Source organism: Caretta caretta, chromosome 9 (genome assembly GCF_965140235.1).
Source record: "Caretta caretta isolate rCarCar2 chromosome 9, rCarCar1.hap1, whole genome shotgun sequence".
Lineage (NCBI taxonomy): Eukaryota > Metazoa > Chordata > Testudines > Cheloniidae > Caretta > Caretta caretta.
The window spans coordinates 44,945,196-44,968,778 of NC_134214.1; the positions used below are offsets into that span (position 1 = coordinate 44,945,196).

General features: G+C 42.8%; 1 protein-coding gene across 5 annotated transcripts in view; it reads right to left on the reverse strand.

The window, feature by feature from the left end:
• Positions 1-23,583, reverse strand: part of YEATS2 (YEATS domain containing 2) — a 76,253-nt gene that overhangs the window by 51,048 nt on the left and 1,622 nt on the right. For 3 of the 5 annotated variants that reach the window (XM_048865277.2, XM_048865275.2, XM_048865273.2), the window contains exons 3-11: positions 22,659-22,776; positions 18,455-18,552; positions 18,257-18,349; positions 14,319-14,561; positions 9,103-9,218; positions 7,099-7,260; positions 5,058-5,169; positions 3,017-3,061; positions 1,289-1,475 (exon numbers count right to left, since the gene is read on the reverse strand). In XM_048865277.2, the coding sequence (XP_048721234.2) occupies positions 1,289-1,475; positions 3,017-3,061; positions 5,058-5,169; positions 7,099-7,260; positions 9,103-9,218; positions 14,319-14,561; positions 18,257-18,349; positions 18,455-18,552; positions 22,659-22,758 (1,156 nt within the window). In that variant the 5' untranslated portion in view covers positions 22,759-22,776. The remainder of the gene's footprint in view (positions 1-1,288; positions 1,476-3,016; positions 3,062-5,057; positions 5,170-7,098; positions 7,261-9,102; positions 9,219-14,318; positions 14,562-18,256; positions 18,350-18,454; positions 18,553-22,658; positions 22,777-23,583) is intronic. The other 2 variants (XM_048865274.2, XM_048865276.2) reach the window with 2 other exon arrangements.

Sequence of the window (23,583 nt, forward strand, 5' to 3'; positions counted from 1 at the left end):
AATGTTTGTGAAGTGTTTCAACATCCCAGGATAGAAGGCCCCAGATCAGTGTTTCTCAAACTGTGGATTACGACCCCCAGATTGAGGAGAGGTGATCATACATTTGAGGGCAGGGGGAGGGGAAGAAAACACCCCTGACGCTTGACACATCTGCCCCTTGATAGACAGAGTGGGGCGGATGTCCCAAACCCGGTGGCATTGAATCACCATGCGCTAGGTTGCAACACCAATCAAATTCGGAGGCAGAGGGCCACATTTGATTGGCACTGTGACCTACCACATAGGATCGCAATGCCACTTGGGTTTGGGACATCAGCCCCTCTGTCTCCATCTATGGAGAGATGTATGTGCCTAACCTGGCTAGGATGCAACACCTAGAGTAGAGAGTTGGGCCCAGCCCTGCGGGACAGGAGCTGCTGCTGTGGGGTGAGTGCAGGGTAAGCTCGTTCTCTAACAACCCCCCTCCTTTTTGTAACCACTGGGGGTTGTGTTAACAGAGGTGAGCCCCAAAGGGTATCATAGCATGAAAAAGTTTGGGAACCACTGCACTAGAGGATGGTCCAGCGGTTAGGCACTAGCCAGGAAATCAGGAATCCTGGTTTCAATTCCCCTGTTCCACTACTGACTTCCTTGGGAACCTTGTGCAAAGTCACTTAGTCTCGCTGTGCCCCAGCCCCCCATCTGTAAAACGGGGATAGCATCACTTCCTTATTTCACAGGGATATTGTGAGGATAAAAGCCATTAAAGATGGGAGATGCTCAGATACCGAAACAAGAGGGGACACAAATACTGCAGCCTTCCCATTTCCCTAACACCTTCATAGGCAGTCCTTTTCTGCAGCCAACACAGAATCTTCAGTACAATCCCAGTACTCATAAATGTACATTTATGCCTGAAAGGCTCACACATTTAAACAGGCTGAGAAGATCACCTGTCTAAGTTACCTGAAATGCACAGAGCATAACTGAAAGCACTATTCGCCAAGTCACCCTTTCCAAGTGTATGTGCTGCAGAAGGCTTTTTCTGTTCCTGAGTTTTGCAGAATGACCTACTCAATGAACTCTTGATAAATAATACTTCTCTGAATTCAATTTCTGTCACAAGCCTGTTGCTTCCTCAATACACTTAGCAGCCAGGTGCCAGTCAGATGATTTATGGGCTATTTCAATATAGCTTGAAGTAAGAGTGTGGTAACTTGTAAACCAAAAACCCATTAAAAGTGACAGTATCAGTACTAGCCACATATTCTAAACAAAAAGAGAATACACGAATACCAGTTTGCTTTACCTTTTTCCACAGAAGCATCTGGAATGGACTCAAGTAACTGTTTAATTGGTGAAGAAGCTTTCACTGGCGCTGGTATACTTAGTGGTAATGGTAAAGACGTGGGGACATCAGAAAGGTCAGATTCAGAAGACTGGGAAAAGAGATAATCCTCGCCAAGAGAATGCCGATGTAGCTCAACATCCACTACCTTCCAGAAAGAGGTGAAAGGATTATGATAAATTATGCACTTGGCAGCCCAAATATTGTGAGTTACAACGCCTTAATTTGGCCAAAGCCTGCAAGCCCTCCGCACATGGAACTACCACTGATTTCAAAAGAGGCTGCATGGGCAAATGTCTCGCAGGATCAGGCCTACAACAAAACCTAGAAAAATACAATGATTTGTGATATTAAATACCACAACAAAATAGCACATATCTACCCCTACAGAATTCTGAACAGTGAACATCATCAGTCAAAGTTCCCACAAACTCAGGACCAGATCCTGAACAACTAATCTGTGTGATGTCCCATTAAAGTCAGTGGGATTCCACATAGGTGCAGGGGTATGTGTTTTTCAGATCTCAAAGCAGGATTAAGGGCTAACCTTGTATGCTTGGTTTGGAAATCCCTTGAAGCATACACTACAGCATTTGTTTACTCTTCAAAAATGTTCCTCACTATCTTGAGGAAGCCCATATTAAAATCTACTTCACTGAAAAGCTGAGATTATGCAACTGCACAGAAAATCCTTCAATTTAGTAAAATAGAGGAGAAAAATCAAAATCAGAGATGATAAACTATGACTGAAGTTAAGTGACTTATCCCAAGTCTAAAATAGAATCTTGTCTTTAATCCCACAGTCCTGAGCTCTAACCACTAGATTACAGTGCCGCCTATACTGCAGAAAACAGTCATCTAAGCACAACAGGAAGGAGTTCACCCAACTATGGCTAAAAGTGAACAAGTCATAAAATCACTGTGAATCAAGAGGATAGTTCATTTGCTGGCCACTGGCTTCACTATTCTCTATTTTGACTATTAGCTCTAAATTCATTCCGTTCTTTAACTCATTTTTCACTTGTGTGCTAGATTTTCTGTGTGTTATTTTTATGTTAAGCTCATTCAACTGATCTTCTAACAAATATACACATACACTATTTATATCTTGAAAGTTTGCTTCTCTTAAAAATATCTGAATTCATTTCTCTTGAAAATAACGAAGATGAAACATCAGCGACTTAAGGGCACTGCATCAAGCCAAGTCACTTTCCAGAATTACTTTATCATTTCATGTTGTAATACAAATCTAATCTATTGTTACAAGAAAAGGTAGTTTGGAGGGTTGTTGTAGCTGTGTTTGTTCCAGGATATTAGAGAGACAAGGCGGGTGAACTGATGTCTTTTATTGGACCAATTTCTGTTGCTGAAAAAGAGACAAGCTTTTGAGCTACACAGAGCGCTTCTTTAGGTCTGGAAAACGTGCTCCAAGTGTCACAACTAAATAAAAGGTGGAACAGAGTTTGTGGGTTTACTACAAGCATAATATTTCTTCTCATGCAGCCATTTTTAAAAAGAGTTTCCATGCTTTTATTATGAAAAGTTAAAACTATGGTAAAATTTTACTTGGCTACAGTCACTACAATTCCAGTACTAAACTTCTTACTTTGCTAAGTGTTCTGGGATATACAGTCCATGAAAGATTTTATATAACAGCTAGCATTTCCATTCTACAGCTCAGTAACTCACCGTTTCTGCACCAAGTGTCTGCAAGCCAGTATAGGTTCTGTCCAACTGTGGAAAACGATTAGATGAGTGAGTACATTGTAACATGTTAAAATATTAATATTTTAGCTAAAGTTTACAACTAATCTTTTCTGAAATAGTAAAACAGCAGCAAGCTCCTAACTACTATAAACTGTGATTCCATAGCAGAGCAGTGATATATCAAATTTACCAAAGCTAGAGATCACATTTTCTTTGGCAAGTAGCATCGTTTGCACTTTGTAGTCAGCAGAAAAACCATGCTGTTGCTAGGAGGGGAGGAAGGTAGGGTGCGCGTCGTATAAATCTGTAGGGGGAGGGAAGACTGGCATTCTGCATTAACTAGAATAAATTCTAATTAATTTAAATTAATTACATAAAAATAATTTAAGGTACAAGTGACTCTATCCTCGGACAAGTGTCCTTTTTATTCTTTGCATAAACCCAAACAAATATGAAACAATTTCAATTAAATGCAACAGCATCATTACATGGAATTTTTGTTACTGCTTAGCTAGTTTACCCTCAGGCCAACTAACCGACTGAGGTCACCTTACCCAGTGCCCCATCAGTAGATAAGAGACAGGAAGTTTCAATGAAAACTGTGACACCAGCCGACAGAAGAACCCAGTAGCAGAGACTGCCTGAGCCATACAAATTTCAGAAGAACTCATGCTAGCAGACTAAGGCCCTGTCTACATTAAGGACATATACACCAGTGTGCAAACTCTTAACATAGACATGATCTACTAGCACAAAGCAGGGTTTACACTGATGCAGATTAACTGGTTCATTTACCAGATTAAGCTGCACCACAGTAAACTGCAAGTCTACTAGAGCTAGGTGGAGATGAGATTTTGTTGAAAAGTCAAATCAAGAATATTTTGGACAAAGCCAGAAATATTTCAATTCTGAAATATCGCAATGGTGCCTCAAGGGAGTCGTAGTTCAGTTGCTTCAGGCTCCCATTCACTTCTACAGGCCAGGCTCACTGGCCAGATGTCGTCTTCCGGAATGCACCAGGGTCTCTCCCCAAGGTAAAGGGATGCGGTGCATCAGGGCAGTCACTTGGCCAGGACCCATGGTGATGCAGTGCACCTGGGGGGCCCACCCACAGAGAAGGGGAGTATGGGGCATCCCTTCTATAACTCCCACGTGGCACAGCTGTGGCCATTCAGAATTGGATTATTTCAGTTTTCCAGGATTTCAGTGAAAAGTTTCATTTAGTCAAAAAACAAATTTTCCACCAAAAGCCAGTCTGGATGGAAAGTTTTCAACCAGCCCTAATGCCTAAACCATGAGCATGCATCGATGTAGTCACACTGGTGAGACTTTCCTTAACACAGACAAGACCCAAGTCAAACTATAATAGTGCAGTGACAAAGTTCTGAGGACAACTAAGAATAGTGAAAAAGAAAGGGTAATAAGTGAATTCTGCTGGGGTTGGGCTCAAGTAATTAAAAAGAAAATAAAAGTAATGGCCATTTTCAGAAGTGCTGTGCACCCATTAATCCTCTGCATTCCAGAGCCTTTGGAAGAGTCAGGCCCATAAGAAACAAATGAGGATTCTGGGTTTTCCCTCTTCACCCCTTCAAGAACAGGGTAAGTCGAATTGTCAGGCTGCAGATCCTTGGTAGCTGCAGGTAAAACCACGGGAAGGAACTCAATAGAACACCACTCCTTATGTAGAGAAAGATGCCCCTAGTAAAAGCCTAGAAAGTTAAAATTGATGAGAAGATGATAAAAATCCAAAATCACAGGGGAGAGCAGCTAAACACTTTACTTTTCTGACCAGAGTCAATTCCAACTTCTTAGACATTGGATGCCCCCAATGGATCATCACCTCTTATATGGCTGATGTCACTTACTTTGCTGTATTTTCCATCTTCATCTCATATGTCCCCTAGTCAGATGTCAGAGGGCAGCAGTACACAAACACAAGAGAGGAAGGCCACAAACACAGCACATTCCATAGGTTCTCTTGCTGACTCTATCGCCCTCTGTACCAGCCATTCTATTGAAGTACCTTCAGATTGTGTATGATATCGATCCTCTTGTTCTGGCTGTCCTTAAAGTGAATCTGAACCCTCACTGGAAATTCTCCCCAGCCTCGTCTGGTTAAATGAAATGGAGGCTCTCTGGAAACAAACAGAAATTCACATTACAGATACCCCTACTACAACTTCCACATTCATCTCTTCAAACAAAAGAATGCTTTCCTGATTGGCTGCTAATTATCCTCAATCCCACTCTCCACCAGAGAGAGAACATGCAGTCTATGTAGACAGTCACATCTTCATTGTGCATGGGGGAAGGTAAAAGAAAATGATGCCAAAATGGTGAACATTGTGCCAGAAGAGAAAGTAGTAGAGTCAGTTCCTTAATAAATGGCTGCATGATGTCAGATGGTCAGTACAGTGAAAATCAGTACCATCTGACACTGTCGCAAGCTGAATTTCCAATGCAGAGTTACTATTCTTTCCCTCCTACCATCTATCTAGTCACAAAAGACATTATTATAGTGTTGGTAGACAAGACCAAAGCAACCTCATTTTGAGCACCACCTTCCCTGAATACTTCTGGACCCTCACTCTTGCCAGTGCAGGTTTGTCCTTTTATATGTATATGTAAGTATACATATGTAAGTTTATAAGTATGTCCCAGCTGAAGGGATGCATGTTAGAGAGATTATTATAAAAAAGGAAACCACAGAAATTTATAGTAGCCTGGGATTTTATTTAACTTATATCAGTTCCTGAGGTTGGGACAGATAGCTAGCCCTGCCTCCCCCACCCTTTCAATCCTGACTGCCCAAGAGCAATGCAGTCTCAAGGACACTGGCCATGTATACACATTTCCAGGTCATAAATCAATGAAGGGAATAAGGGTTGTTAATTTATTAGTAGGGAAGGAATGCAGGGAATGAATAGTGCATGTTATTTGCCCAAACCTCATTTTCTCAACACTCTCATTGCGGGAGTGTGAAAAAGGTGAAAATAGGTGTCAGATAGTTCTTTCTAAGGGCAAGTCTACACGATCGATTTAGAAGGTCTAGTAAAGAGTAAGGTAGACGGAAGAGTAAGGTCAGACGAAAGGAGATTTTCTCCCATCGACCCCACGGTAACTCAAACTAAGGTACGTCGACTTATTCACATAGCTGGAGTTGCGTAGTGTAGGTCGACTTACCGTAATAGTGCAGACACAGCCCAAGAGAGGGAGAGAAGGGACAGGGGGAGGAACAGATCCTATAAAAACCCCCATCTACAGTGGTTTCACGCCAGTGTTTTAAAAGATGCTTGGACAAGTCCTGCGGAGGGAGTGAGGCCAATGTACATAGGAGTTACTTTCCTAATCAGTCTGAGTGTGTTATGCCCTTATCTTAGTGGCAGAAAGAAGAGTGGAAATCTACTGTGGGGGAAAAATCCTGTCGTTTACTCTGTTGACCTCAGTGGGGAAATATTTTTCAGCAATGGCTTTGGAGAGGGAATGTTGACACTTCTACATTTGGCACTGCTTCTCTCTAGTGTCAACACAGCCACACCGCTATTGTAGTCATTCCGCAAAGCGTGAGGTTAAACCCAAGACTATGAGTTGCCCACAGGAGAGAGCAGGAGGAAGGCATTTCAGGAAAAAGCTCCTTACTGAAACACACGAGTATCTTTAAACAAATGGGAATTCTAAAAACTCTGGCAAATAAAATGAACTTTTCACATTGGACTGGGTGGGAGAGAACATCTGTTTCGTCTGGCGTACAGCCAAACTTGCAATGTAAGTGATGTAATGAAAATAACAGATACACAAGTCCATACTGCTCATATGAAATACAGCATTTCAAGTTTCTCTCCGGTAGGAAAGGCTCTCTTTAATCTGTTAAAACAACTTGGTATGTGTTTCACAAGACTGTGGCATAACAACTAGCAAGTGCTGACAAACACCTGGAGAATTAGCTATAGTTAAGCCAAGTTAGAAGTTAAGCTAAAATACCAACAATGCAGCCATAAAAAGAAGGTGAGAATTTCAGTATTTCAATCCTGACAAGCTCAAAGACTCAAGTAATTCTTGATTACCTGACTTCCACCAGGTCGTTAGGTTTGTAACTGGGATGAAGGAAGAACCAGACTTTCTTGACAAAATGATTTATGCTGGGTTCTCTCCGAGAGCCTCGTACATACACCATCCATTTATGGGTTGACTGATCGTTCTCCTCTCTCTTGTCAGGAGGAATATACCTAGCAGAAAAAGTAAAAAATAAATAAATAAATTTACATATAAAAGATTTTGCTATGCTGGTTTTGGATCAATTTGGCAAGAGTTTTAGGAACAGTAAAAGGCTAATTTAGGCCTATACTACTGGCCATATTTGGAGCATCTTAACTGCATCGTCCAACATTTCACCAAACCCTTCAAACCCCCTTATCCAGGAACAAATCTGAATGGCTTTTATGTACATTTATACTCTTTGCTTTAACTGCACTCCTTGGTATCTCAATATATACATGCTACCCTTCCTGTGAAATAGCTCTGTGTAAATTTCCACCATCTAATCCTTGTTTCCTAATTAGGGGGTTTAATTTTAACCCTTCACGAGTGAGAGAAATTTACTTATCAAATCCTCTTCAGACAGTTTTGGAGACAAATCACCTTGAAGAATGGTAAGAGTCAAGCATAATATATACATAAATCTTAACTTATAATAAACTACAGGGCTTGACCCACAAAGTCAAGATCTGGACCCAGATTTCTCAGTGTTTATGGGTGTTTTTAGGACCCATCTCTAATGGCAAGAAAAACAACATCCAACATTCACCACCAATTTGATACTTTACACTCTGTGGGAAAAAAACCGGACATGAGTAGTGCTGCAGCTGGGGCTGATGGCCAGAAGTAGAGCTGTTCAAAGCTTTCCAAAATGAAAATTTTTTTCTCACCACAACTTAGCCTTCAACTTTGAGAAAACATTCAATTTCTTTTTTAAAATTCCCCATTTTCTGAAAAATTTCTCCAGAAACTCTAGATTAAAAAAAAAAAAAAGGAGACTTTTGGTGATTCTGCTAAATGAGGTATATTCTCTCCCCTTCCACATTTTGGGGCTGGTTTCCTCCTTTTTATACTGTCAATTTTTGATTGGTCATTTTAGTCACACGGGGGGGGATTTGCTAATCCAGAATAAAGGAATCCCATTTTTAAAAATTTCTGATTTTGGAAAAAAACATTTAAAACGTTCTGGAAAATGAAAAATGGAATGGTTTTGGAAAACAATGGAATTAAAAACAAGTTTTGGGTTGTCAAAATTTCTGTGACTCCGTGTTTGTTTTTTTAACTAGCTTTTGCTAGAGGTGAGCTGCACTAGCAACAGGATGCAAGGGAATTCGCACAGTGCATGCCCGCACTATGCTAGCCACACCCATTTCCAGAACTTTAATGACAAAATTAAGTGGCTTTGCAAGGGTTTTGACAGAAATGCTGCTCAATCTGACACAAAAAACATGAAATGACATTTCCTTAATTTGTTTTCACCTTAATTCAATGACATTTCCAAAAATTACCATACAGCACTATGGTACTAACTAAGCCTGCATCTCTTACCATGGTGGGAATCACGTAGTAGCTCAGTGCTACGGTCTTACTCCAGCTCTGACTATCCTGGCTTCATTGAACCACATCCCATCAAATACTAACTCCTACCTTCACCAAAGCAGGGTTCTGTTCCTGCAACTGGAGCCCTGTGGGGTCTCAGGGGCTTCCCAGGCAGATCCTATTGCAGGATCAGGGCCCAGTGCTGCAGGTGGTAGGGCTGGAAGAACTGAATGGCTCAAAATAATTTCTAAAAACCTTAGTTTTGAAGCAAGTGCAGAATCAAACTCCACAACTGTTATTACGATGAGCACTAGCCCTGGGTCCCACAACAGCTATTGCTCACACCCCATGGCCAATAAGGAAGGACTGGACTAGGAGTGCTGGTATAGCTATTGTTTGGAGTGTGCCTCAATTTTAGTTACTTCCTAACTTTAATCCACAATTCAACTAGATGGCTAGCAACTAAGACAATTAGTAAGACCTTAGATACTAACTTGGAGACGTTGCCAACCACGATTGTTTTCTTCACATAAAGCCGTGAAGTTTCATCATTTAACAGACCGGCCTTTCGCTGGCCTGTTTTGTGAGAGCTTGTAACACCAGAAGTGTCCTGAGGGGCAGAAAAGAAAAGAAAAAAAAAAAAAAAAAAAGCAAAAATCAACTTCGCAAACACAGACTTCTTTGGTACTAGAAAGTAAGCTGCTGTAGACCAATAAAAAAAAACATTCTAAAACAGACACACACAAATTGCTAACTGCCCATTTTCAAGTAATTTATGTATACAGCAAATAAACACTATATGGCAAAGCCGGGGTCCAGTTATCTGACATACACAATTGGTCTGGGCCAATATTTTACAATAGCAATTAATTAATTTGGATGGCCACCTCAAGATACTTGATTTTCAGAAAGTGCTGAGCACCTGGTGTCTGAAAATCAAGCCCCTTTCAGGAGTCTCAACTTGGGCATCCAAAAATCAGTAGCTGTTTTTTTAAAATCTTAGCCCTGATCTCTAGAACCAAATTCTGCCCCCCAGGGCCTCTATAATTACTTCAATGGAAGTGCCAGATATGTGTCTGGAGGAAAAATATGGCCCTACTCCAGTAAGAATGATGGATAACAACAGAGCACCAACATCCAGATAAAGCCAGTGAATAGGCAGCAATCATCAGGTATAACACAAACAACCCAAGTGACCTTGTAGCGATCACTTATTAACTGAAGGACAAATCTACAGGAGAAGGTAAGATTGTAATCAGGTCCAGGACCAGTATGTGCTTCAGTGTCATTTGCAAGGGGACTAGAGATACTTTTCTGGGCTCTTGACTGGCTGAAAATGTTGCCCTGAGAATACAGTAGAAAAAGGTTAAGAACCCCTGCCCTTTCTAAGACCCCCCCACAACATGCTATAAAAATTCCAGGGCCCAGCGGGGGAGAGGGGACTCGGGGCTCTGCACCAGGGTGGGGAACTTGGGCATAGGTGTAGTTTGACTTTTATTTTGGGTGGGCACAGGCCAGTGGGGATCGAGCCAGCTCCGCATGGCAGGGTATGTGGAGGGAGCGACACCTCCACTCCCTGACTCACCTCAGCAGGCCACCTACCAGTCTAGGTTTGGGGGAGGAGGGAAGGAAAGCGCACCAAAATTTATAACTCAAAGGTGGGGGACTCAGCTCAAAAAGTTTGAGAACAGTTCAGGGTGCAGGTAGAAGGGTACCTAAGGGCTGTGTGCGGGCATGGGGGTAGCTCAGGGAGTAGCTTGGGACTGTGTGCAGACAGAGGAGTAGCTCAGGGTGCAGGGAAGGAGGTAGCTAGGGGCTGTGGGCAGGCAGGGGGTAGCTCAGGGTGCAGTGAGAGGGGTAGCTAGGGGCTGTGTAAGAGCTGGGGATTAGCTCAGGGTGCAGGGAGAGGGGTAGCTAGGGGCTGTGTGCCGGGAGGGCTCTCCTGTGGTCTCTGCTCCCGGAGGGCTCTGCCAGCCACAGGTCCTCCACAGGCTCTTACCGGGTGTGAGAGAAAATGGGGCTGGGAGCTGAGGAACAGCTTCAAGCCCCTGCACTAGCAGCAACAGGAGACAAGGGAATGCTGCAGATGCCTGCTCCATGGCACCCGGCCACAGCAACAACTACTGCCCAGCTCTGGCTTCCCGCTTCCGACTTGGCCAGGGGGTGGGAAATGTGTGTGGAGCTGCCCTGCTCTTGCAGTGTAGGCGTTTTTGTTTTTGTTTTTGTTTTTTTTGTTTGTTTTTTTGGAGGGGGTGGAAGAATATCCCCTTGCCTCCCAACTCTGCCCATGGGCTCAGAGCTTCTGCTCTGTGGGGAGCACTGAGGTTCCAGCCCCACTGCTCCTGGCTTCAGCCCTGGAGGGGGGTGGTCATCAACCCCGCGGATCCTGGCTTCAGCCATGCAGGAGGTACTGGGGCTTGGACTCTGGGTTCTAGCTGCAGGACCCCACGGCCCCCCTGAAAAGGTTTGTGGGCCCCACTGTTGAGAACCGCTGTGGTAGGGTCTTCAGTAATCTGACAATCCACATGTCTACAATAAAAATGGATTCTGTGTTGAGTTTATTGGAGAACAGACGAGTGAAATCCTGTCATGGAAAGTAAGGGGCTTACTGCAGGCTAACTGGGGGGCACTCAGTCACCATCTGGCTACACTCTGGCAGTCAGTAACTCTCCAAAACAGGGCTGGGGCCCTGCTACTTGACTGGTGGTTCTGGGCTGCCTCCCTGCTTGCTCAGCATACTACTCCATTCCGCTGGGCATTATTCAACTTCACGTGCCACACAGAATCAGTTATTTCCATCACTGGTTACTGCTACTTGCCAAACTGTGGAATTCAATTATCTTCAATGGGTCAACCCATCACCGGTATGGATTAACGAGGTTCTGCTATAATAGTAACTACAGGGCTCTGATTTTTTTCCTGCTGGAAATGGAGAGACTCTTTACAGGACTCTTCTGGCAGATCTGGATCATTTCTATTAGTCTGTATGTTATTAAACAATCATGCCTTGGTTTAGGCAATGCTGTGTAATGATTAGGGCCGGGGGGGGGGGTGGGGGACGGTACCAGGAATCAAGACTCCTAAGTTTCTCTGCCAGCTATGCAACCAATTCATTGAGAGACCCCGAGCAAATCTGAGAACTTCCTTCTGTAAAATGGGTGCAGTAATAATTACCGCCTGCCTCGCAGGTATGGTGTAAGTCTTAGTTCTTATTTGAAAAAGGGCTCCGAGATCCTCAGGTGAAAAGATGCTATTGATTCTTCATAAGCTTAAGTCTGGGAATTTTATAAAAGAGTTGAACACTTCCCTGGGAACAGTGGAAAAAAAACAGATCCCACCTTGCTGGCAGCATTCTGGCTGCAGCCAGAAAGGAAATGGATACCAAGTTAGGCTAATTATGATTTCCCAGAGAAGCAGCTGGGTACAGATGAGAAGATTCCCCTTTCTCCTGTGTAGGGTTGTTAACTGGGGCTGCTTACGAGGAATCTGTTTCTCCGGAGAAGACACCATTTGCTACTGTTCAGAGAAGAGTTAATTTGTTAACTTGCAACCCCCAGGAGCAAGTGAATTAATTTGTTTCTATTCCTCTGAAGGAAATGAGCTGACAACTGACCACATTGAAAACAGGGAACAGTTGGTGTTTGTTGTAGGAAAGGGAACTTTCTTTCTCTTCCTTCCCTTTCTGAGGGAAGGAGATGGTTTTTGCTTTAACACCGTCAGGATGATTTAATCAATGAAGACACCCTGCCAGTTAGTATCATATTATCTAAAGGGGTGCTGAGCAGATCAAACCTCAGATACAGTAGACGAAGTCTTCAGAATTGCTGTAAGTGATGCAATTCCCATAGCAACTAGCAGTCAGGCAGCTGCACCACTGAGAGACACATCCAAAACAATGAGCGTTCCAGCACGTGCCAGCAGAAAGCCACCATCTGGCAAGACAACTTGGATGCTCACTTGGATACAACACTGCTGGGAGCCACAAACTTCCCCCCCTCTCTCAGGGCTTTTCTTCACTGCACAGTTAACTCAAGCGTTGCCACTAACTTGAGTTCCGTTCACAAACAAACCTCTTAGCTCGAGTGTGGTGGTGCTTTTAAATCAAATTGGCTGACTCCCCTCCCTGCACCCTGAGCTACTCCCTGCCCGCACACAGCCGCTAGCTATCCCCTCCCTACTCCCTGAGGTACCCCTGTGCCTGCACCCTCAGCTGTGTTCAAACTTTTATAACTCAAAAATGGGGGCTCAGCTCAAAATTTTGGTTGCAGCCCCACCCCAAACCCAGACTGGTAGGTGGCCTGCTGAGGTGAGTCAGGGAGTGGAGATGGCGCTCCCTCCACATACCCTGCCATGCAGAGCTGGCTCGATCCCTGCTCACCTGTGCCCACCCAAAATAAAAGTCAAACTAGACCTACGCCCGAGCTCCCCACCCCCCCGGCCCAGAGCCCCAGGTCCCCCGTTCCCTGCTGGGCCCTGGAGTTTTTAATAGCATGTTGTGCGGGGGTCTCAGAAAGAAAAAGGTTGAGAACCTCTGCCTTAAAGGACCTGTGTGCTAACTGGATCTGTAGCCTAACTCAGTGGTTTTCAACCTTTCCAGATGACTGTACCCCTTCAAGGAAGCTGATTTGTCTTGCATACCCCAAGTTTCACCTCAATTAAAAACTACTTCCTTATAAAAATCAGACATAAAAGTACAAAAGCATCACAGCACACTTACTGAAAAATTGCTGACTTTCCCATTTTTACCATATAATTACAAAATAAATTGATTTGGAATATGAATATTGTACTTACATTTCAGTGTGATACTTGAGCCTGTTTTTCACTTGTGAGCCTTGTCTGAAGCCTGAACCCAGGCAGCGGGGCTGAAGCATGTGATTTAGCTTTAGGGGACCCCCTCTGGAGTGCAGCCCTGGACAACTGCCCTGCTTGCCAACCCCTAATGCTGGCCCTGCACTTGTGACCTCCCTTAAACCCATCCCTCGACCCCTATGGGGGCTGTAACCCGCAGGTTGAGAAACATTATCTAGATGAGTTGAGTACCCCATGGAAGATCTTTGAGCACTCCCAGGGGCAAATGTACCCCAGTTGAAAACCACTGGTCTAACTTATTAGCTGCCAACCCGATCACTCTGCAGTTCAAGCATTATTTCACAGCAAGGCCGCTCTCACTGGAACTAACTTGAGAGGAGTTAACTTGAGTTAATTCTGTAGTGAAGACCTATCCTCAGTAAGTCTGCACAATCAGCGAAAGGCAACAGAACAACCTGCTGGTGGGGCATGGAAGGACCCCCACAGTATGTCTACACCATGATAAAAAAAATCTTCCATACTGAGTCTCAGAGCTCAGGTCAGCTGATGCAGGCTCACAAGGCTTGAGCTGCAGGGCTATAAAATTGCAGTACAGACATTCGGGGAGAAGTCTGGGCCCCGAGACCTGGGGTCTCAGAGCCTGGGCTCCAATCTGAGCATCTACACTGCAAGTTTATAGCCCTGCAGCCTGCCAACCTGAGTCAGCTGACCAAGCCAGCCACAGGTTATTATTGCAATGTAGACATATTCCCAGAGAGCAGGGTTGAGAAAAATATACTCCGCACCCTAGTCCCCTGCCAACGCTGGCACAGGCCCTCCAGGTAGTTGGGAAGGAATTTCTGGGACCACACACACCTTCTGTCCTTCTGCCCACCCCCTTTTCACAGCTTTACGTTACCCGTCCGGTATTTCTGCTTGGTCTCTGATCCAGGTTGTTTGCCAATCGCTCTTCCATGTCCAGACTGCCATTGTCTTTCTCCAGGAGGAAGTCATTGTGCTGAGATAATGAGTCACTTTCTGAATGGTTAGCAGATGGAGTTTCTGATCCATGATTAGCAGGAGATGAGGATCTGGATGGCGATTCCAAGAACTTCTTGACTGAAGGATGATTAAAAACCATAGAGTCGCATGTCTTAGCTCCCTGCAATAATAAAGTTCAGGCAGATCCATTATTTTTTCCAGCTCAAATAAAATTGGCCAGAAAATGAAGAGAAGAGTATCAGCATACAGAAACAAAGAACCAATATTTAATCATAGGTAAATGATGATTGAAAAACTGACTACTGCTCAAGAAAAGAGGGCCAAATAACCTACTCCAACACTAAAGATGCCTTGGTCCAAAAAAAAATCTCCATTGCAACACACCCAGACTACTTTGCAGGATGACATTAAACCAAGACTGGCTTCTTTAGGCTTGCCGGCATGTACTTTCCCATAACACAGGTGGTAACGTCACACCGTGTATGCTGCTCTATTCCTGTGGTCAGGCAGGGTATTTAAATGCATTAGACTCTTATTCTTCATACAACTGGCATTCTGCAAAAGACTAAGAGATAAGCTGCATGCATCAGTGCCCTGCCTGCTCACAGAAGGTAACCAGAGGGTCAAGAGTCACATGCTTGCTCATGCCTGCAAACCAAACCAGGCATACTAGATCTCATCTTAGACCTACCTTCCTTAACAGAGTCCCTTTATAAGTGACCTGCAAAGGACAACAATGGGTTAATGCCCCTCTTTTGGCTTTTTTATTATGTATAAAGGAAGCCTAGGAGGCTTTTTCTTGCTTGCCAGTTTAACCTTAAGCATATAAATCTGCCTCATCAAGGAGCTCTCCTTGGAAGAGAGAGAGAGACCTGGAGCAATAACTTTCTCAGCCCTGAACTGAAGAGGTAGGAGGTGGGGGTTCTGAATCTTTGGGGGATGGAATTTTCAACAGTGCTTAAGGGCAGTGAGAAGCACTTCAGTGTTTCGAAAAATCCCATGGGTAATAAAGCTCTTTCCTCCCAACTGTTTGTTAGGCAATTGCATTCAATAGAATCATAGAAGATTAGGGTTGGAAGAGACCTCAGGAGGTCATCTAGTCCAACCCCCTACTCAAAGCACGACCAACACGAACTAAATCATCCCAGCCAGGACTTTGTGAAGCTGGGCCTTAAAAACCTCTAAAGATGGAGATTCCACCACTTCCCTAGGTAACCCATTTCAGTGCTTCACCACCCTCCTAGTGAAATAGTGTTTCCTAATATCCAACCTAATATCCAACCTAATATCCTACCTTATGCAAGGTAGCCTGTTTCCTCTTGTTTTTTCCTACCCCCCCCCCCCCCAGATGTTCTGGTTTAACTTGGATTTAAACCTGGAGAATGGTCAGTTTAGATGAGCTATTACCAGCAGGAGAGTGAGTTTGTGTGTGTATGGGGGTGGGGGGGGATGTGAGAAAACCTGGATCTATGCAGGAAATAGCCCGACTTGATTATGTAAAGAGTTGTCACTTTGGATGGGCTAGCACCAGCAGGAGAGTGAATTTGTGTGGGGGGGTGGAGGGTGAGAAAACCTGGATTTGTGCTGGAAATGGCCCACCTGTTGATCACTTTAGATAAGCTATTACCAGCAGGACAGTGGGGTGGGAGGAGGTATTGTTTCATGATTTCTGTGTGTATATAAAGTCTGTTGCAGTTTCCACGGTAAACATCTGATGAAGTGAGCTGTAGCTCACGAAAGCTCATGCTCAAATAAATTGGTTAGTCTCTAAGGTGCCACAAGTACTCCTTTTCTTTTTGCGAATACAGACTAACACGGCTGTTCCTCTGAAACTCAGAAGAGTGTGGTTTTCTCCCACACCCCTGAGCAACATAAGTTACAGTGACAAAAGTGCTAGTGTAGACATTGCCAGTCAGAGGCTCTCTCTTCCCCTCCTGAATCCTGAGCTTTGACTTCCTTGGTATTTGTGATGTAATCATCCTACTAATTCTCCAGTTACCCATAAAATATTCCATGAAAAACCTTTCAGCCTTCTCTGTGCATCAAAGGAGCAAATAACCAAAAACTCATTTTGTTTATACTCCTCTAAGCAAAGAGACTTACTAAATGTCAGGAAAAAAGTTAATAACTGAAACCATATTTAATTATAAATCTCAAAACCCATCTGTACTGCAGTAAGTTCACATGGTCAGAAAAGCTGGTTTTTATTTTTAAATTACAGCAGATCAAGACTGTTGTAAACACAACTTGCTGGAAGGTCACAGGTATTTAAAAAGGGAACACAATGAATTAAACTACAACAGACTGACACACTTTACTAGACAGTAAAGCAAAACTATGGTAGCTGCCGATAAAACCAAACCCTTACTTAAAAACATTGCATAGATGGCAAAAAATCTACCAGCCTTGTAAAATGAAAGGAGCTTTGGTCTGGCCAACATGCAAGTTAGACCCTTTGAGTGAAACTCACATTCAATCAGAAATGCATCTGAACTTCAGCACCCAGCACATACCTCAAAAGCTGTAGAAAAAAACAGGGGCAATGGCTGTACTTTTGTAAAGATTTCTTAAGCAACTTCTGAAGTGAATGTAATATTTGTGAAGCACATCAGACTCACAGATAAATTGGGGAAACAAACTCTCCATCTGATAGAACAGATACAGAAAGCAGGAGGGGGCAGTACAAACCCATTGTTAATGTGCCTTCCCCGTGGTACTAGAGGGAGCACTTGAAGATCAGAAGTAGCTCAGTCATCCAGAATAGTCAACACAGAAATCCAGAAAAAACTTTCCTCCCATCACCACCAAATTCTCTGTCCATACCAATTCACCAACATGTGTTTGAAGAGGCAAAAAGCGAGTAGGATTTTAAAAAATAAAATTGTAAAAAGCCACCTGGAAGTGCTAATAGGATACTAGTGTAACAAAAGCAACCCCTGCTGAGTAGAACCACGCATCTGGGTATTCTCTAGGCAGGTAAGGCAAACCCATGGTTTCCATCCACACACCCAAAGTTTGACACAGCAGTTCCATCCTTTATTAGAACACAGATAAAACATTACCCTCAATCCAAACATTAGCAATTTAAAGGTGAACTGCAAGTCAAAAACAAAACTTCAGTTAAACCCAGACACAGCACATGTCCTGACAGTCCAACTTGCTAGACCACAGGGGCACATAGCATGGAAGTAAGTTTTAGCTAGCTGTTTCTAAATTCACTTTCTCCCATTTATTACATCTCCTTGGTACTCCCTGGTTCACTGCAGGTATTATTCTGTGAAGTCATAAATACAGTGGGCTCCATGTGTAAAAGTAAGGATGGTTTTGAAGTTAAGGCACTAACTGGGACTCAGGAGATCTGGGTTTCTGTTCCCAAATCTGCCAGATTCCCTGTGTGACCTTGGATAAATCATTAATCCCTCTTCTATCTCAGTTCTAATCTGTAAAATGGGATAATACTGTCCTACTCTAAAGAGTGTTGCATAGATAAATTCACTAATAGTTGTGAAGTCCTGTGTACTAATACCGTGATGAGCACTGTAGAAAAGACACTACATTTCAGAAAACAAAACATGGGTGGTGATGGTTTTTCACGGAGAGGAGGGAACAGTGTTTCTGGGATAAAATAATTTAACAGCGTAGTTAAAATCGGTCTCTGCTGAATGCCCCTGCAGCCTGTTTTGTGGCAGCACAAGTTGTGCGCAATTCAGTTACCACGTTTGTTTTACAGTTCAGCTTTCAAGCATTTACGATTGTACCACAAAAGCAAAACAGGAAAGCTACACAGCGGCTAAACTATGCAGTCTAACTTTGCAAATATTCTGAAGTTTTACTGTTCCAAAAATAAATTTTTACCTCTCCAACTTTAAGGAGACCAGCAGAAGCATAATAGTTAGCCACAATGCAGGCACGAAGCTTATCCATCATCCTCCTTGCCTCAAGCAGGCGCTATAAAAAGAAGAGAAACTGTATTATAAAGTACTGCTATTGCAGCACTTTTCAATACTTCCTGATCCTCTAACTTATCTCCTTTTAAGAGAGAGACCTTTATACCTGATCTATGACTTCAATCTCATGTTCCTTATTCTTCATTTCAACAGCAAACTGCTCTTTAATAATTGTCTCAATCTTCTGTACAGCAGCATCTCGAGCTGTTCAAAAAAGCACATTAAAGTAAAAGGGAAGTTTTCAGAGGCAAGGATTTATAGTTCAATCCTAAAGGTTCTAAGTGAAAAGAAATGTTATAGAAGGAAAAATAAAGTTTACAGTAACTGAGCACAACACAATGAAAGGGATCTCTAGCACTGAGTGCCAATTTCTTTTTATTTCTGGTCTGCACCAGAACATAATTTCTCTTAAAATATGTACGTAAGTTGGTTTTTACAAGGATTTTTTTTTCTTGTAAGCACTGAGGTGGGAGACCAGTCACGAGACACTGTTTACTATTAGATCTGAAAAGTAGTAAATATTAAAAGAGAAAAAAATGCCACACACACTACAACATAGCCGTTAGACTGTAACAAACATATGCATCAATATGCAAACACAATACAAAGAGGATGACGGGGCAGAACCACACACGCACCAAAGAGGAAGTCTACAGATGGGTACGGGAAGGCTGTATCCTACTATGATATAAAGCAGTGGTGCCCAACCTTCGACCCACCAGAACATTTCATAAGGCCCATGGCCCGCTTCAACATAATACACTAATGGCTGATTCATTAGTATTTCTTGTCATATTTATATCATTTTAGTTTACACAAGGAAGTATAAAAAAATGCGATAAAGAATGGGTTGTTTAATTGAAGTGTCATGTTTCATATAAAACAAGCCTGTAAATAACTCTCTGCATTCGCAGCTCAGCTGCAGACTAACCAGACCAATTAAACATATACTTCTTTAGTGATTGTTGCTATAAAAATTCAGGAAGACATCTTTGGACATGCACAGATTAGCTGTAGTCTGCCCTAGATGCAATACTTTTGATTGGCAGGTAAAAGCAGATGACGCACAAAAATGCCTCCAACAAAAAAAAAAATGAAAATTGAGCGTTGAATGTCATGTTTTTCAAGGTAAGTGGACCGATCAATTCTTTTTTGTCCTCATCAAGGCCAATCATTATGTCTCATTTAGAAATAAACAGTTGCAGTGTGGAAGGAATATAACATCAAGAGACACTATGACACAAAACACAGGAAAAAGTATGATGCATAACAAACTGCAAAGATCATGTCTTTGAAAAAAGAAATTGGAAGTTTACAGCAAATGCTAAGAAAACAAGAAGAAAATGCAACAGAAGTGAAGGCAAACTACTGTATTGTGTATTTACTGGGCACTAAATGTTGATCTTTTTCTGACAGGGAGTTCATAAAAAGGTGTCTGAATGTGGTTATGGAGGAAACGTGTACTAACAAAAGGAACCTTATTGAAGCAGTAAGTCTGTCTCACCAGACTTTTACTTGAAGAATAGAAGATATCGGTGAAGATTTAAAAGAACAGCTCTGTGAAAAAATCCAAAATTGTGAGATTTTTTCAATGGCTTTGGATGAAAGCAATGACATTACTGATGGTGCTAATTGTCATTCGTGGAATAAACAAGGCATTTCAAGACACTGAGGAGTTTGTGGTGCTCCAGACACTTCATGGGAAAACTACTGGTGAAGACTTGTTTTGGATATTTACCCATACTATTAGGGAACTCCGTCCGTCTTGAAATCAACTTGCCACGGTAACATGAACAGCACTAAGAACATGGTAGGCCACAAGATTGGACTGGTGTACAAGGCTGGTGATTCATGTAACGCTGAAAGGCCAATGGCCTTGCATTGTATTATTCACCAACATGCTCTGTGTGGAAAACTTCTAAACTTGGAAAATGTAATGACAACCATGGTGGCCACTGTAAACTCGATTAGAGCACCTGGGTTGAATCACTGCTCATTTCAAACATTCCTCAAGAAAACTGATTCAGAATACGAGGATGTGCTGTACTCTAGTGAGGTATGCTGGCTTAATCGTGGAAATGTGCTCAAACTTTTCTTCACCTTGCGGAATGAAATCAGTATTTTCACGAATGAGAAGTCTAAAAATGTATCTGAACTCTTAGATCCAGTGTAGTTGTAGGATTTGGCAACTCTAACAGATTTAACAAGCCATTTGAATTATCTCAATTTGAAATTGCAAGGTAAAAAAAGGCTTGTTTCCCATTATACTCAGATGCAAAAGCCTTTCAAGCAAACCCAAAACTCTTGCGACAACACCCAGAGAGAGGAACACTATCTCACTTTCCTTCCTGTGAAAAACTCAGTCGGGATGAAAACATTAGCATTCCGGTTCCATAAGCCCAAATGGTAAAATTACTGGACTTCCTGGGTGAGAATTTTGAGGTCAAATTTTCTGAATTCAAGTCACACACAAGTGACGTTTGACTGTTGAAAAATCCTTTTGTTGCTAAAGTGGATAATATCCCTGCCTCTCTGCAAATGGAGCTGATTGAACTGCAATTTAACGAACACGTTTCATAAAAAGAAACTAGTGGAGTTTTACTCACTGTTGCCCAATGATCAATTAGAACAATAGTTCACTGCGAAGCCAGAGACCCACTCAAACACCTTAATCTCTAGTATGGCATCAGATGCTCGGTACCACAGTAAGACACCCGCATGTCAAAGTAATTTAACTTTGAATATAAAAGGGCAGGGTAGTCTTTCATTAATGCAAGTCCCAGCATAGCATCATCTAATTTTTGCAAAGCCTCAAATACTAAGAGTTACTCTCCTTGAAACTGAAAGTTAGAGACTTCAGCCACAACGGTGACTGAGTCCATCAAGGAAATACAGTGCCCACAAATTGGGCTGTTGTGATCTCCTTATGGGTGCCCTTAATTCCCGCTACATCAGCCCACAACTCAGTTTCTGCAATATGTTACAAATGGAACACGGCACTCTGGCCTGGCTGGAAAATTAAACTGCCTTTCCGGGAAAAGTAACTGGGTTCAAGTTAACTGACTGTAGCTGAAAGTCCAGGTCAATCTCTCCTCCTCCCACTCACCCAAACCTCGGATAAGAACATTTAAGCTTTGTCTACATTCAAAGCTGCACTAGTTTAACGTAAATCCATTTAAAACCCGACTTAGTTAAACCAGTGCAAACAAACATTCTTAAACTGACTTCAACTGACTCGGATTGCTTACCAAATTAAGCTAAAAATCGATATAAGCCAGGTTTAAATAGATTTAGGAGACTGTCCACACAGGGGTTTGCACCAGTTTAACAAAGTAAACCAGACCTGACAAGTACATTCAAACTAAAGCTCTGCCTCAGGCATGCCTACTAGTGCACTTCCCCCTAGTCTCACGTCCAAGTTACTTATATAGTTGTCAACATCTTCCCCGCTCCTGGCAGCTCAGTTCTTTTGTTCTGCTCCAGCTCCTTAGCTTCCTCAGATCCCAGACAATTCTGTTCCTTCAGCTCTACTTCCACTCATCCCCTCCCCTCCCACTAGCAGCTCAGAGCTGCTATGCCTGTTGTCGCTCAGCCCACTCCACGTCCTGCAACATTCACTTGCTCAGAGAACACTTCAACTTGTCTAGAGCTGCCAGGCGATAGGATTGTTCCCAAATTTAGCATTTTCCATTGTGCTGAATGAAAACCCATTCACCCTGCTGCTTCTTCTCTACTCTCCACTGTATTCTTCCATCCATCCAGCTTTCCTCCATCAATTTTACCTTCCCTGTCTGCCTCTTTCTCCCAAGTCTCTCTCCCCTATGCTGCTTCTCCAAGTTTCACTTCATTGGCCTCACCTGCCAAAATTATGATCATTTGTCTCCGCTTCTGCAAGATTCAGACCTCTAAACATTAGCAACAGCCTTCTCTTCCCAGCTATGGTTTGCCACCCAATTATATCGTGTGAGCCTATGCATTGTCTGTCAGCACTGTCTTGTTTCTTTACTTAGGTCTGGTCTACACCTAAAACTTAGGTCAATCTAGCTACATCACTCAGTGGTGCAAAAAATATACACCCCTCAGAGATGTAGCAAAACTGCCATAAACCCTAGTACAGATAGCACTAGGTTGACAGAAGAATTCTCCCAATTTTTATGCATTATTTGCTTCCTTATCAGTACTCACTGTAACTCTAATATAACGCTGGTTTGTCTGCTCAGCTAATAGAGCTCAATACCTGCAGTCTTCCATAGGGTACAGTACATGGAGAGTTTTATGTTCCATAAGATTCCATGACACACAGTTCCTACCTGACTGTTCTGCTGCTTTGTGACGTTTATTTGGATGTGTGACTGAAATCTCCTCATAGTCTGGGTCCTTCTCCTCAATCACTCTCTTGATTCCAGACATGGTAGTTTGACTGCTTCACTGAGAGGAGAAAAAAAGAAATCCATGTTATTACCCACATTGACAATCGAACTGACTTCAGGCCTCTAAAGCCACATGATTTAATAGGGGAAGTCTGCCCTCCAACTGGTAAGAGAGGAAAGCCTATGTTTTGAATGGCTGTTTCCCTTATTGCTCCTAGCTGTGATTTATCAAACTGCTCAAAACTCTACATCGTTCCTGTTCTGATTTTGTTACACACTACTATACAATCCAAGAGTGCAGCTCCACATCCAGGTTTGTTTCTCTCTACAAACACAGGCAGTGGTACCTTTTTAAAGTAAATTTTTTACTGAGATGGCAGGCCAGAAAGCAGACGTTATCTATCTTGCCACTGAACAGTTACAGCAATGCAAGATATCTCATCCCTCACCTGGAGGGAACATCTTTACAGGAGCTCACTTTCCATACCTTTTTTTTTCTTGGCCCCTTTGCCAAGACTTCTAACAAAGAAGCCAGTTGTCATGGACTTGCAATAGGCACATTTGGCCAGTCAGAAGTAATCAGAGACCACCAACTTTTCTCCCACAAACTAGTGAGGGATGTTCGTTACCAACTGAAGTGAAGGCACCAAATCCTGTTTCTAATCCTCTGAATCTAATCCTCTCTTATTACTGGAGTGTCTGTGCTTCTTCAGTGTTTAGAGAACATCCAAATTTGTCGGGATTAACTGATTAATCATAGAATCATAGAATATCAGGGTTGGAAGGGACCCCAGAAGGTCATCTAGTCCAACCCCCTGCTCGAAGCAGGACCAATTCCCAGTTAAATCATCCCAGCCAGGGCTTT